A 14,825-nucleotide genomic window follows, 5' to 3' on the forward strand; every position below is an offset into this window, starting at 1 on the left:
TTCGCTTTCTTGAAGTGCGGGAAGGTAAATCGAAGGAAACGCACACCGCTGCACACGTTTATTCGCAAATTATTATGATTTATTTTTTTGGGGAAAGTGGTGAACGTCACGTTGGCTTCTGGACAGGAAGTAATCTCAAGGTAACAATTCAGCCTTGATAAATACACTCCAGAAATTAATAAATACACTCTAGTATGCCGTGGCCATTATTGCCTCTTCAGTTCACTCATTTAAATTTTTTTATTGTGTAAATCCATGCAAATACTAGTTAAAAACTGTAAAAACAAGCGTTATTCCAAGTTTTCTGAGCCTATGAGCCTGCACCTTTAATTATGGCCACCAGAGGGCGGTGTTCAACGTACACTCCCACCCACCACCGTTAAATTCCACATAGATTTTCCCCACCATATATGGTCATGTCCACTTATTTTTGCAGTACCTGTACATGGATTTTACGAGTCACACAAAACAAACGCATCAAGACTGAACTGGAGAGGTAGATGGATCGTGTTAGCAAATGTTTCTTTTTGTTTTTCTTCCCATAATACTTTGAAGGGTTTTACTATACCAGAATACCACACGCATGTTATAGCCACACATCGACTATATCTTTTTTCAAATTAAAAATTGTCACGTCCGCTACTTAACCACATCAAACATTTAAGTATAGCAAAATGGCAAATTACAGCATGAATTTGCTCCATAAAAAGTCTTATTCCGGTTAGGTGGTGTCTTCACATCTGCATGGGCGACATCTCATCCGCCAGCAGCACGTGAAAAAACAACACCAACAAAAAATGCCCAAAGAGCAGTGCGTCCGAGCTAAATGATGTTTTACAGATGGAATGTTCCGAGTTCCTCGTCCACTTCAAGGATTCAGACCTTTTCCATCATCCTCAGTCTGAGGTCGGAGCAGGAGAGGTGACGTCACGAACAGAAAATAACACCCAAATCTGGTTGTAGTTAATTCAGCTGTATACAAAAATTGAATTACTCTCGCATTCCTCACCTCGTGTACGTATGTGAAGGTTGGCTCGCATGTTATATGGCGTTGTTAGCGCACTCTGGGAGAAATTGGAAGAGAAAGCAGTTAAATGGTGTCAGTACCAATATTGTCCAGCTGACGGCAGTGTTGTATCAGAATTCACGTTCTGCATAGTAATTAACCACAGTTTGGATGAGGGACAAAATAAACTACTGGTGGCCCGGGGGCCAGCTCCGGCTCACCACCACATTTTATATGGCCCGTGAAAGCAAATCAAAATTGCTTTTTTCTGTTACCAATCCCTCTTACAAAAGAAATCTAATAGTTGAAAAACATGTTTTATAGGCTTCTGATTTCAAAACTGGTTATTCATCAATGTGTTGCGTATACTGTGTGTAAGTACAGTATATGAAGTAATCTTTCATTTATATAGGTTCACAGTCGCCCACCCCCCATACAGTCTAGTCACGACAGACGTTACTTACTGTCTGCCAGGAGCTCGTCGGCCATGAGGCTGTCCTGGCGGTTGCCCAGCACGAAGGCGAGGAAGGAAAGGACGAGGGCGTCCATGATGCCCATGATGGCCAGGATGTATGCCCATCGCAGAGAGCAGGCGCCCAGCGTGTATTTGCCCGTCTGCTCGCCGCACATGCGCTTCACCTCGTCGCTGTCCCAGCCGTCCGGGTAGATCATGCAGCCCAGGATCAGACACGTGCCTGCGGGCGGGGGAAACTCAAGTTTGTGTTCATGTTTTAGTCATTCAAGTTTGAGTGATTTTTGACGCTGTTGGGCAAATTGGTATTTATCTTGATTTTACTTACGCTGTTGGAGTATAACTGACATGTGAGTAAATTGAAATAGGAAATGAGTTCATCTGTGGTACTCTTTCTAGGCACGAAACCATACTGTTGCTCGCAAATACTCACTTCTGTCCTGAGTCTAGCCTCCACTGCTCTTTCCCATCACGTCATTGTGTGGCTCATCAACTTTATTCCTCTATAGTTCCCACAGCTCTGCACATCACCCTTGTTCTTAAAAATGAGCACCAGCACACTTTTCCTCCATTCCTCAGACATCTTCTCACACACTGGAATTCTATTGAACAAGCTGGTCAAAAACTCCACAGCCACCTCTCCTAGATGCTTCCATACCTCCACAGGAATATCATCACGACCAAGTGCCTTTCCATTTTTCATCCTCTTAAATGCCTTTCTAACTTCCCCCTTACTAATCATTGCCACTTCCTGGTCCACCACACTTGCCTCTTCTACTCTCCCTTCTCTCTCATTTTCCTCATTCATCAACCCCTCGAAGTATTCTTTCCATCTAGCTAGCACACTACTGGCGCTAGTCAACATATTTCCATCCCTATCCTTAATCACCCTAACCTGCTGCACATCCTTCCCATCTCTAGCCCTCTGTCTGGCCAACCTGTATATATCCTTTTCTTTTTAGTCTATATATAATATATAAATTCTATAAATAAATTACAATTATATGTATATATATATATATATATATATATTTGCATTTTTATGTATTTATTTTTTTGTGACATTAGGACATTTATATTGACAGTATTTGATGGAATTTTTATGTGATGGATTTTTAATTATTTAATTTATTTGATGACATTTTATTATTATATGTTATATAATTATAAACAATTACAAACAATTATTAACAATGTCCACACAGTTTTTTGCTGGACAAAGGTTAATGATGCCTCTAAGACCTCACGGCATTCATTGCAGCTGGATTTCCACAAGATCGCAAATTCCCTTGAGTCATGTGCGCTCAATGCTGCGGAAAAAAGAGACGGGATATGTTCTCAGCGTCAGAAGTTGGCGACGCGGCAGCGGCGTCATTTCCCCACGGCGTCGCAGCCCAGCTTCAAAGGCAGGGCAATCTAAAATAAGAACACTACACGCTGAAAACATTCCCAAGAATTCGCCCGGCAACAAGGCAGCCATTAGATACAAGTTCTGCCTTTACGTCCACAATCATGTTGCAATAATGAGCAACTTATTTGCCAGTATGGGAGTACATTTCTGCATACGGTTGGATGTAGTCACATGCTTACCATCTTGCAGACACAAGGCCTTATTTTAGCTTTAGCGTAGCATTCGTTGGTTGCCAAGTTGTCAATGGGCGCGCGCTTGGGGAGATTACTTACTGCGCTTTGAAAATCCTCATTAGTGAAAAGAGGTGATCCCCTTTAATCCTCACAAGTCGTCTGCGCTTTACAGCCGTCAGAGCCCCCCCAGAACCACTTCCCAACCCTACCATCACTTCCTGCTGACTCGGCTGCATTTTTAATACGCTCATGTTGCACTTTCTAAAGACCTATACCACTGAAATCACAGTGCCAATACTTGTAGACCGAAAGATGAGTGTGAATATTGGACATTTTGGGTCTCGTATAGGGTGCCAAAATAACTGAACCGATTGTTAACATTGAGGGTACCAAAAACATGCATCATAACTTTGGAGGGTACCAAAGTAACTGAAGTAAATGCTAAAGTGAGGGAGTTAACAAAGTTACTGAACCAAGCGACTAATTTGTAGGGTACCAAAATAACTGATTCAAACTATAACCTTGCGAAAAGTATCAAAATAACGGTACCAAATGCTAAAGTTGGGGAATTACCAAAATAACCGAACCGAGCAAAAACTTTGAGGAGGGTGTATCGAAATCACGGAACCAAATACTAAAGCTCGGGAGTTACCAAATGAACTGACCCAAATGCCAAATTTGGGGGAGGGTTAGCAAAATAACTGAACGAAGCAATAACATTGGAGGGGACCAAAACAAGTGAATGGAAGTGTATGAAGTCGGGGACCAAAATGACTGAAGCTAGCAATAACGTTGAAGAGGGTACCAAAATAACTCAACCAATGCAGGAGACGGTACCAAAGAGGGACCAATAGTACGGTATAGAACCGTGTAGGGTACCAAAACAAGTTGCGAATGCTTCCAAAAATACTGGCCCAAACAATACCAAAACCTCAACACGGTGCAGGTGCTGCAACTGGAACCGAACAATCAACAAAAGAACTGCACCAAATGGTAAGATCGTGAGGGGTTCGTCAATGAATATTCGGGTTCCATTTTGGGGGTCGAAGCCTCCACCGGCGCTCCCCTCTCACCTGCAGCCAGCTGCATCCAGCCGCAGATCTTGTAGACGGTGCCGGTGCCGCAGAAGAAGAAGAGCGCGAAGCATCCGATGCAGCCGAGCACCAGCACCATGGACGTGGCGATGAAGAAGGCGGCGGCCTTGAAGGCGCCCGACGGGATGCTGGAGAACTCGGCGAAGCTGCCCTGGCACGTCAGCTCCCGCGACAGGCCGCTGCCGATGCAGTAGTGGAACAGGCCGAAGTAGCCCGACTGCGGGGTGTTGTCGCCGTCGCCGATCCAGAAGGGCTGGATGAAGCACACCACGTTGACGATGGCGAACAGGATGGTGAAGATGGCCCACAGCACGCCGATGGCGCGGGAGTTGCGCACGTAGTTGGTCTGGTAGATCTTGGCTGCCTCCGAGGCGGGGAGCATGCTGGTGCCGCTACCGGTGCTCGGCGCCCCGGGCACCATCCTCCGACGGGAAAGATGCCCGAGCTCAGCTGCACATCCGCGGCTTGGAGGGCTCAGTCACCACCGTCCACCTCCTCCTCTTCCTTCTTCTTATTTAGTCACAGCATCACTTGACTCGCAGCTGCTGCTTAATTGCAATCGTTTATGCAGCAGAATAAAAGCACGCAAATAAACAAATTCGCCCATGCAAGCAGCTGTTTACAGCCTCAAAAAGAGTCCGCTCGACGCATCAGATGCACAACAGCCGCCGTGGATATTTCAGGGATAACCCACATCCGTTAATCCCCGTCGGACGTCGCCTAATATACACTCTGCGTGTGCGTGTGTGTGGCTTCAGTGAACAGGCGCACTCGATCGAGCACGTCATCCAATCCGCATCCCAAGAATCAATAAATACACACAAATTATAGCGGCATTTCGAGCATAAACAGCTGCCATGACTTGTACAAAATTCATAAAAAGTCAGGCAATGAATACATTTTTCACTCTTTATGTCTTATTACATATCTATATTTGTGCAGAATATTGTGGTGCCACATACATTACAAAAAAACTTGATGAAATCGTTTTATTAAACAATAACGCCTGTTGTTTTTTTTCAAAATCAGGACAACTACGTTGCCCATAATTCATTGGGAACGATGCTTTATTGTGATTGGCCAATTCGGCCAACTTGAAGTGACGTAACGTGGAGGCCCGCGAAACTCCTCTGTCTGTGTTCACACTTTTCTTCGTCTGAGCTCCTTTTTTTTTTGTCATTTAAAGTTTCTTACTCATGTTATTATAAGTTAGCGATATGTGGGCACCGCTTTCTTGTCGTTAAATCAACTTATTTCCACTAGCAGTCAGTTTGAGCGGATTTCCTGTGGAGTTGAAAGCCCTTGTGACGGCTATGCTAGCTGAGCTAAGCTAACATGAACTAGTTTTGAAGTGAGGAAAAACATGTCGTCGTCGTTTCTTCAAAAGCAGCAGCATCCAGGCTACGAGGAGGCGAGCCTGCGAATAGTGGCCGAGCAGCTGCCGTGTCGGGAGCTGCAAGCCGGGATGCTGCTGTCACTCATGGGAGAGGTAGGAGCCACTCAGGTGGCGAGCTATAAATACGATATAATATACTACATAAACCCATCATCATCCTTACATATGTGCTAACCCACGTTCATTGAGTATTTTAATGTCTTAGTAAATAAAGAATAATAAATAATGACATTTTATTTCATTACATATGAGAAAGTATACGTATTTACAACAAAACACAATATGAATGAAAAGAAGCAGAAGGGAAGAATGCGTTTTATATTTTCTGCCCCTTTTTACAGAAAACATTTACATTTCACATTCAAATTTCCCTTTACCATCTTTCTTTATTTATTTATGTCAAAGTTTCCTAAATGTTTTATTTTTGTAACAATACAATATCAGTAATAATCAGCGGTGCCAACAATATTCAAGTACAAAAGTACTTTAGTTTAGCAGAAGACGGTGGTAATAATAATGGAATGTTGTGTCAAATTGCATCTAATTGTGTTGTAATGTTTGATACAACAGCCTCAGCAGTACAGCTTGCCTACCATCTTCATCTACGGTCATCGCGCCTCAGGGAAAAGTCACGTGGTCAACGTTCTGCTGAAGGAACTGGAGGTTTGTGTGCGTGTGTGTGTGTTTATGTGCGGGAATTGTTCGTAAGCGACTATCATCCTTTTTGCAGCTGCCTCACGTCACCATCAGCTGCGCCGAGTGCATCTCCACCGCCCTGTTCTTCGAACAAGTCCTGCTGACCTTCTTCGGTGGAGACGCGGCCGCCGCTCTGCCCCGCACCTCGTCGCTGTCGGATTTTGTCCGCGTCTACAGGCACCATCGCTCCCGGGCTGCCGTCGAGCAGACGCGTTACATCGTGAGTGCGTCAAATAAGCACATAGGTGTGAATTTAAACATTTCTATTGGCTTCAGTGTGTGTTTGTGTTCTTCAGGTGTTAGAAAAAGCAGAGTTGCTGCGAGACATGGATGCTAATCTGCTCCCAGTTCTCGTGCGTCTTCAGGAACTGGTGAGCAATTTGTATTGTTTACACAACTTATCGGAAGGCACGTTTCATAAGGTTTGTGGCAGAATTAGTAGGCCGCTCCTTACCCGTTAAAGCCGAGGTCCGGAAAATCACTATGATTACGTTATAATTTAGTGGTTAATATTCATTCATCCAATATATTGTCAAGTAACTTGACATGACACAATATTTCATCACCAATATATTGTTGAATAACTTGACATTTAAAATGAATTTTCCTTATTTAGTTTTCCTCTAGTACTTGTGTAGTTTTGTTTGTTGTGATGTTTTGTATCTTGTAGTAATTTGTAGTCTATTTTTATTATATTCGTGCATTTTTCATGTCTAATTTGTAAGTCGAAGAAAACGGAAGGATGGAGTTTCCAAATGTTTGTAGTCCACTATTTTTGTTTCTGTCATGACGTCTTGTAGGTGGAGGACAACGTGAGCGTCCTCCTACTCAGCGAGCTCCCATGGGACACTTTCCGGCCGAGCACAGGCTGCTCTGAGCCTCTCCCCCTCCACTTCCCCGACTACAGCAAAGGTTTAATTTTTTATTCCCCCCACCTTCCTCCCGCTTCACGCCGCATGTCGATGTGAGATGTTCTATTTGGACCTGCATTTTCTTCCGACACTCACACTGAAGGTGCCAACATCTGCTGGTTACGTCATAAAAAAATATATATATATATATTATTATTTATTTGCGTTATTTTAGCTGAGCTGCACCAGATCTTAACTCGGGACAGACACCCATCCTATTCTGCTGACCTCTACTCCTCCTACATTCACATCCTGCTGGGTGTCTTCTACGCCGTCTGCCGGGACCTCCGAGAGCTGCGCCACCTGGTGGGTTGCGTCTCAAACGTCACCTGCCCCAACGTTGGTTTTTGTCTCATTGTGCTTTTTTATTTGCTTATTTTTGTCGCTTTAGGCTGCGCTCAACTTTTCTAAATTCTGTGAGCCTGTGACTGAAGGGAAAGGTGAGTCGCTTAAAATAGCACGAAGTAGCTAACGATAGACTAACGTGTGTGTTGTTTTCTCGCCAGCCAAAGAGAGCGACACGCACAAGCTGTGGCGAAACATCGAACCTCACCTGAAGAAGGCCATGCAAACGGTCTACCTGAGGGAGGTATCCAGGTGAGTGGAACCTGTACGCGCCTCCTTTCGTTAAGTGTTTTCTTTCAAACGTGTGTGTGTTTGTGTTCGTATGCGTATGTGTGTTTCAGCCTCGAGTGGGAAAAGATGCAGCAAGTGGAGATGAAAGCTGGCCCTTTAAGAGGTCAGTACTAAGGCCGGCGCTATCGAATTTTTTTTTGAATTAATTGTTCTACCGATTATCCCATCAACTAATCGGATAAGAAATGATTTTGTATTTCTTAACACAATAACGTGCTTTTATGGTGGAGATATTATTTTTATCCGCTTGGGGTTTCCATCCTCACATTCTACTGTAGTATCTGTGACTTTGAGTTTGGCCTGGTGAGTGACGTGGGACTCAGCGAATGAGACCCCAGAGTTGGCTGTTGTGAGTTCATGTCGGGGGCTGGTCGTTAACTGGTTAACGGTAACCAGTAACATTAGTCCAGATGGAAAAATTATCTCTGCCAAGATTTTGCCTCAAAGCTTCGAATTATTCGAGTTATTTGATGAGTCGTTTTAGCCTGAGTCAGTATGTCACCTCAGAGCATTTTCTTCTATTTCAAATGACTGAATGTGTCCCAATACTTCTGTGCTCACATTTTCTTTCTCCTCCTGTCAGGTTTGTCGGCTCACACCCACGTGGAGCTGCCGTTTTACTCCAAGTTCCTGCTGATCGCCGCCTACCTCGCGTCGTACAACCCCGCCCGCACTGACAAGCGCTTCTTCGTCAAGGTGAGGCGGCGACAGGAAGCCACAGGGCAGATGGCAGGAAGCGAGATCACCAATTATTTGCGGAGGGAAGCATTTGTATGGTGTCATGTTATCCGGAGGAAAAAAAAGAAAAGAAATAAAAATATAAAAAGATTTGTCCGATAATTAATATATAAATATAAAAAAATAACTCAAAAACCTACGATACAAAACGACAATAACTTTGTTTTTCATGCACATCTCATGGTGTCTCCTTTTTGTTCCCAACAGCATCACGGCAAAATAAAAAAGACCAACTTCCTGAAGAAGAATGAAAAAGTGAGCCTGCAGAAACATTTGCACTTCACATGTATGTGTTATGAAATATCGCATACAATTTCATCTATGTATGTCTGCAAAGACCAGCAACCACCTGCTGGGGCCCAAACCTTTCCCTCTGGACCGCCTGCTCGCCATCTTTTACAGCGTGGTGGACAGCAGGGTGGCGCCCACCGCCAGCATCTTCTCTCAGGTGGGTACAGTTCTCCTCGCTCGACTGGTATCCACGGCAACCGCAACCCATCATTATCATTCGGTCTTGTTCAGATCTCCTCGCTGGTCACCTTGCAGCTGTTGACTCAAGTCAGTCATGTTGACCAGCTGGACGCCCCCAAGTACAAATGCGCCGTCTCCATGGACTTCATCTGCGCTATATCCAGGTTTGGGCGTGTGTGTGTGCAAGTGTGTGCGCTGTTTCTATTGGTACACACACACACACACGGTGTTATTTATCTTCCCAGGACGGTGAACTTTGACATCATCAAGTATCTGTATGACTTCCTGTGAGGCACTTTCTCGCTACATGGATATGATCATCCAATCACCTTGTGGTCGTTACGTAATAAATCACTTCACTGTCACTCAACTGTTGCCTCTCGTGACTGATTGTGTTGCAACGGCAAAACCACCCTATACAGTGGTGCCTTGAGATACGACGCCTCTGACTTTCGAGTTTTACGAGATACGTGCCGTCTTTCGGACGGATTTTTTAAATTTTCTTGGGGGGCTTTGACTCGTGAGCACAAATTTGAGTGGCAGTGAATTCAACTCGCGTCACGACATGCAGCAGTTTGGCAGATAGTGAACAATTATTGCATGTCGTATATTTTTAAGAACCACAGAGCTTTGCCTTACAAAAGTCAGTTTTGTTTATGCTAATGTTAACAAACAATGCAAAACGCCTTAGACGGGCTAACAAATAGCATCTGTGTTATGCGGTGTATTTTTCTAATTAAAAACACATTACAAAATGTTTGTTTTAGTGGTAACCACCTAAAATGTAAGGCATAGCAATTCGTGGAAGTAAAATAAAAAATAACAATTTAATAAAATTTTTATGTAACGAGGGTATGCAACCACTTTCCTACCTTGTAATTGCGATAAAATGAAATATAACATTGAAGCACTCGTGGCTGATCACGTGACAACTTTGTTGTACAAACAAGCAAACCAAAAGGCACTTGTCAAACACAGCTCATATAGTTTATCCGTTTCTACTTTGAATACTAGGCTCCTTTGATATTATACAAAATAAAAACAGTAAAAATAAAAATTAAAAAAAAACGTTTTTCTTTTTTTTTTTTTTTTAAAGAAATGCCAGGAGATGGTATCCACTGAATCCCTCGCTTCTGACTGGATCCGGTTTGAATGCAACTGGCATGCGTATGGTAAAATTATAATGAATACACTTATTTTTGTTGTTAGTGTGATAATAGCTGTCGTCCATTTAAAGCATATTTACGTAATATGGACATATACTGTCATATAGCACATGAAAGTGCTTCGCTAAACGCTGTGCCGCCTGCTGTGGATCATGGCCACGATGTGCGTCAGGTCCAGACTCTTCATCATCACCTCCATGAAGTCGTCGTCGGTGCGAGCGCCCGCCACAAACTCGTCCAGCGACAGCTCGCCTGTTTGTGCGGGACACAACATTAGGTACAGCCCGGCGTTAGTATCTATTCATATACAGGCATGAACATAGCAAGTTTGTGTATCGTTGCCTTATTTCCTCATCACAATACAAAAAGATGAGTTAAAGATACAAATAAACTAAACAAATGCGAAAGTAAAAGTTTTAAATTAAATTCAAGTAAAAGTTATGATTAAGGTAAAAGACAGGGAAAATAAATACAATTAGATCATTTGTATACTTACGAAAATGAAAGTTAAATTAATTAAAATTTAAAATAAAAATTAATAATCTAAAATAGAATTCAAAATTAAGCTTGACAAAATTGTAAATTTCGACAGAAAAAAAATACATTTAATACTTAACATAAAAATACATATACAATTACAAAATGTGTATATTTAGTGAAGTAAAATTAAATTAATACAAAAAATGTAAATAAACTAAATCCAAAATACAATTAATTTTTTTTTATTTCTACAAAAAATTTAAATAACTGGAGAAAAAATAAACTAACAATACATGAAAAAAGGAAAGAATTTATTATCATCATAATCTTAAAAATAAACAATTTTCACCACAGCTGGGTAAAGAACATATTGACAAAAATAATTTCAATAACACTATTTATTTACATATAAAAACGACTAATCATAGCATTAGCCACGCTAGGTTTAGCGCCCTCACCGTCGCCGTTGATGTCGATCCTGTTGAAGACGCTGTTGGTGAAGTCCTCAGCGGTTACTTCCTGGTTCTCGTTGCCATTAATGGCACGAATGGCCTGAGGGGACAACGGGATTGACAAGTGCTTCCTTTCTCCTTTTTAAAAATTATTATTATTGCGGTTGTTCATGGCTCCAACCGACCTTGATGATGTTTAGCAGCTCGTGTCGGTCGATGCAGCCGTTGCCATCCACGTCGTAGAGCTTGAAGTACCAGCGTAGCTTATGTTCCATCTTACCGCGCATCACCAGGCTGAGGGCCGCCACGTACTCCATGAAGTCGATGTAGCCGTCCTGCGGGCGCCATTTTGTACAGTTGAGCCATATATCATAATCCCCTGCATATTCACAAAGTAGCTAAAAAAAAAAAATCAACTATCTTTCTGAAATGCCCTAAGATTCCCACAAGATGCCGCCAGAGCCCTTTCTAAATCTGGAAGTAGTACAGTACAATAAAGTGGTGTCAACGACGTATTTCAAAGTGATTCAGGAGTTGGGTTTAGTCTGGATTGTTATGGAGAGTCTTCACCGCATGTACACACGCACTTTCGCTGCATTATTTTTTTTCTGGAGAGTTTCCCAAAAATCTGAGTCCTAATCAGCTAATTATCCAGGATGAAGTGCGTCAGCTAATCTGACGTGTGAAGTTTACGGTGACGGCTTTCCATCCCCGCCAGACGATGACCTTGTCTCGGCCTTCTTGGGAAAAGGTCGTCATAGCAGTGCTTCATGAGGGGTCGTTCAAAGTTTTCATGAGGAGTGATTATTGTGCGTGTTTAGAAACAGCTGTCAGTGTGAGGCAGTTCACACAAAGAAATATGTAAACTACTCATAATAAACATAGAGGAAGGTATAGTGTTCCTAATAGTGAGGCAAGTAACCTTAAAAGTGCTACAAGTTTGAAAGTAGCTAATTTAAAAAAAAAAAAAACTGAACTGTAATGAGTACTTCAAATGAAATAAAAATAATAATGAATAAATGCAAAAGTAATCATTTTCACCATGCAGTAAATTAAGTTTAGAAAATAGCTCAGTAAAGAGTTGCATAACAATTCAGAAAAAAAGACTAAATAATTGAAATAAGATTAAAAAAAAACTAACAATAAATAAAAGGATAATTAATGATGAGAATTTTTTTTTCACCATATACTAAATAATGTTGGGAGAATAGCTAAGTTGTGCAAAAATTCATAAAAATTAATACTTAAAATAGTATACAAATAATAACAATAATTTACCATAAGTAAAATTATTATCATAAACAGATTTCAATTACATACACATCATAAACATAATAACGAAATTAAAATTTTTAATTTTTACCATACAGTAAATTAAGTTTAGAAAATGGCTATTTAAAAGCAATTTTTGTAACCAAATTATTAAGAGTTATTCGATTAATCGATTCAGCTCTATTACATTACCTCAGTACATTTTCTTATATTTCCAACTACTGAACATGTCTCAAAACTACGAAATAAATACAATAAATAAAATAATTGATTACAATACAATGAAAACGTATATGAGAATTTTTATGCTGCGAATGTGTTCAATTTACAACCTAAAATGACCATTAATGGACACAGAAATTAAGTTATTGGAGCTAAACTTAACCAAATAAATTTGTTAATCCAGGAACATAACAACAATGTAAACATAAGAACACAGCTGGACAAATAACAATTATACTATATAATTTTTTAAAACTGGTGGGCAACATATAGCCTGTGGGGCAGAAACAGCCCAGAGAGTCTTTGATCTGGGTCACCTTCGATCATTTTTTTCCCATCAAATTTGAGCACGAAGATGGAAAAAAGCTTCTTTAAACATTAGACTAGTACCTTGTTCATGTCGAAGGTGCGGAACATCTGCTCGATGTAGGCGTTTGCCTCCGTGTCGAGGCCACGCAGGCCGAAGAACTGCTTGAACTCGTGCAGGGTGAGCTGACCCGACGGGCACTCTGTCATAAACTTCTTGTACCACAGGTGCATCTCCACCGCCTGCAGGTCATCCACCGTGCTGCCTGTTGAGTTGCCCATGACGACCTGCCCTGTTTGTGTGTAAAAACCCGCTGCCCAAACTGGTCTACTGTGAACGGCCCCTCACAGTCACACAACAGCGGGCGAAGGAGGGCAGAAGCCACCGGGATGCCTTTTGTAGTCCACGTTGTGGTGCCCTTCTCGAGACCCTAATCCCTGGCAGTAATCTAACCAGATGAGCTGCTTAAGCAGCCCCATTAAAACGGATGCTACCTTGTCAGATACGCTGACATGACACAAAACGGCGCGTTTATCCGTCACGTGGAGGTGCGCGACCGCTCGGCGTGGGCGTAAAATCAAAATCCACTCAAAAATGTTGACAGTGCCTACATTCTTTTATTTCAGTACTGTTAGTGTTAGTCCATAATTATACTGAACAAAAAGAAACAAACTATGTTTAAATGGAAAATGTTAAAAATAGCTTTTGTAGTTAGTATAAGTGTGTTAAAAAATGTATTATGGAACAATATATATGTAAAAAAATTACTGTTTTTGCATACAAAAAATTAAAAAAAAACTCACAACATATTACTTCCATGGAAAATGTTAAAAATAGCATATGTAGTGTAAAATGTATTATGGAGTAATATATATGTAAAAAATACATATGACCGTTGATGTTTTTGTACTAAAAAAAGTGCATTACAGCATATCTGAGAAGTTGCCATGGTGACACATGCCCTAGTGGGTGACATCATCGCAACTGACTGAATGCTGTCCAAATGCTGTCGAGTGTTTTTTTTCCAACTAAAAAGTCTAATTTTTTACCAAAACTAGATGTTTTTTTTTTTTTTTACACAAAATTAATATCCATTCATGTTTTTGGTTTGTTTTTTCAAGTCCAGGCCATGCTCTAGTGCCATGACATCATGTATTTCAGTCACATCATGCCTGTCAAAGGGATTGTCTTTCATCTGAAAAACTATTAAACTACATATACAAATGTAACATAAATGAATTAAAAGAGCCCATAAAACGCTACCGTTAAGGCCTCAAGTTCACGTGGTAAAACACGAGATGAGTGTGGCATTCAGTCCACGCCGGTTCTCCATCTCAAGGTGCGTCGCAGGTGCGTATAGACGCCGTCGAATGTGAATAGCGTGCAGCGCGCGAGTTTCATGGTCCAACTCCCGGCGTCCGCCATCCAACCCACCAGGCGGCCCGCGAAGGCCCCGAAGACCGCGGCGTAGTGGGCCAACAATGCCAGGCTCCGACCCAGCTGCCTGCCGCGGCTGACAATCAGCTTGACTGCCTGGTCGTGCCTCGGCATTATTGCATTATTATTCTTGTTCACCTAAAAAGGAAAATAAGTTGTTGGCTGTGTCATTCACTCATTCCCTTCTATCACTCTATAGGCAGCTAGTGAACAATTTTTCAAAATAGAGGCCACGCCCAGTTGAAGTTCACTGTCAAACTGAACATAAAACAAAGAGAATTACATGTTGTGTATTTAGAACAACTCCATAACTTTGCTTTGGATACATCTGTTCTAACCAACAATGCAAAACACCATAGATGTCCAATTTAATCAAAGCAAAAATGTGGCAAAAACTTTTGAATTTTTTACAGAATTATGTCAATACTGTATGTTTTTATAAAGTACAATATCATAAGAGTACTATTTTCCTGATCAAAAACACA

At 41.6% G+C, this 14,825-nt stretch overlaps 3 protein-coding genes across 4 annotated transcripts; 1 reads left to right on the plus strand and 2 right to left on the minus strand.

The window, feature by feature from the left end:
- Positions 1-57: 57 nt before the first annotated feature.
- On the minus strand, positions 58-4,577 carry lhfpl3 (LHFPL tetraspan subfamily member 3). The gene is made up of 4 exons (XM_061761856.1): positions 4,136-4,577; positions 1,471-1,701; positions 1,010-1,064; positions 58-901 (listed from the first exon to the last, which is right to left on the minus strand). The coding sequence occupies exons 1-3, from the start codon at positions 4,575-4,577 to the stop codon at positions 1,042-1,044; spliced, it is 696 nt and encodes a 231-aa protein (XP_061617840.1). The 3' UTR covers positions 58-901; positions 1,010-1,041.
- A 668-nt stretch (positions 4,578-5,245) lies between these two features.
- orc5 (origin recognition complex, subunit 5) lies at positions 5,246-9,374 on the plus strand. 2 transcript variants are annotated; one of them, XM_061761851.1, is made up of 14 exons: positions 5,246-5,645; positions 6,123-6,215; positions 6,283-6,468; positions 6,545-6,619; positions 7,049-7,160; positions 7,335-7,465; positions 7,551-7,599; positions 7,666-7,756; positions 7,846-7,898; positions 8,379-8,491; positions 8,741-8,788; positions 8,871-8,981; positions 9,056-9,168; positions 9,250-9,374. In XM_061761851.1, exons 1-14 carry the CDS (start codon positions 5,520-5,522, stop codon positions 9,293-9,295), a joined length of 1,347 nt encoding a protein of 448 aa, XP_061617835.1. In that variant the 5' UTR covers positions 5,246-5,519; the 3' UTR covers positions 9,296-9,374. The 2 variants fall into 2 exon arrangements, with proteins under 2 accessions (XP_061617835.1, XP_061617834.1); XM_061761850.1 differs by having other exon boundaries at positions 9,056-9,374.
- A 452-nt stretch (positions 9,375-9,826) lies between these two features.
- guca1aa (guanylate cyclase activator 1Aa) lies at positions 9,827-13,303 on the minus strand. Its single transcript, XM_061761857.1, has 4 exons — positions 12,987-13,303; positions 11,288-11,437; positions 11,109-11,202; positions 9,827-10,422 (listed from the first exon to the last, which is right to left on the minus strand). The coding sequence occupies exons 1-4, from the start codon at positions 13,182-13,184 to the stop codon at positions 10,295-10,297; spliced, it is 570 nt and encodes a 189-aa protein (XP_061617841.1). The 5' UTR covers positions 13,185-13,303; the 3' UTR covers positions 9,827-10,294.
- Between the last annotated feature and the right edge of the window lie 1,522 nt (positions 13,304-14,825).

Source organism: Phyllopteryx taeniolatus, chromosome 22 (assembly GCF_024500385.1).
Source record: "Phyllopteryx taeniolatus isolate TA_2022b chromosome 22, UOR_Ptae_1.2, whole genome shotgun sequence".
In the NCBI taxonomy this organism is placed as follows: Eukaryota; Metazoa; Chordata; class Actinopteri; order Syngnathiformes; family Syngnathidae; genus Phyllopteryx; species Phyllopteryx taeniolatus.

What these genes read in the sequence shown, in the direction of transcription:
- lhfpl3 (XM_061761856.1), bottom strand. Translation starts at nt 4,577, where the DNA reads ATGGTGCCCGGGGCGCCGAGCACCGGTAGCGGCACCAGCATGCTCCCC. An exon ending in CTGGATGCAGCTGGCTGCAG is followed by an intron (nt 1,702 to 4,135) that starts GTGAGAGGGGAG and finishes CCCCGCCCGCAG; the next exon opens with GCACGTGTCTGATCCTGGGC. An exon ending in CGACGAGCTCCTGGCAGACA is followed by an intron (nt 1,065 to 1,470) that starts GTAAGTAACGTC and finishes AATTTCTCCCAG; the next exon opens with AGTGCGCTAACAACGCCATA.
- orc5 (XM_061761850.1), top strand. Translation starts at nt 5,520, where the DNA reads ATGTCGTCGTCGTTTCTTCAAAAGCAGCAGCATCCAGGCTACGAGGAG. An exon ending in TCGTGCGTCTTCAGGAACTG is followed by an intron (nt 6,620 to 7,048) that starts GTGAGCAATTTG and finishes GACGTCTTGTAG; the next exon opens with GTGGAGGACAACGTGAGCGT. An exon ending in CCGCCAGCATCTTCTCTCAG is followed by an intron (nt 8,982 to 9,055) that starts GTGGGTACAGTT and finishes GGTCTTGTTCAG; the next exon opens with ATCTCCTCGCTGGTCACCTT.
- guca1aa (XM_061761857.1), bottom strand. Translation starts at nt 13,184, where the DNA reads ATGGGCAACTCAACAGGCAGCACGGTGGATGACCTGCAGGCGGTGGAG. An exon ending in GCACCTTCGACATGAACAAG is followed by an intron (nt 11,438 to 12,986) that starts GTACTAGTCTAA and finishes TGGCGCCCGCAG; the next exon opens with GACGGCTACATCGACTTCAT. An exon ending in GATCGACATCAACGGCGACG is followed by an intron (nt 10,423 to 11,108) that starts GTGAGGGCGCTA and finishes CCGCACAAACAG; the next exon opens with GCGAGCTGTCGCTGGACGAG.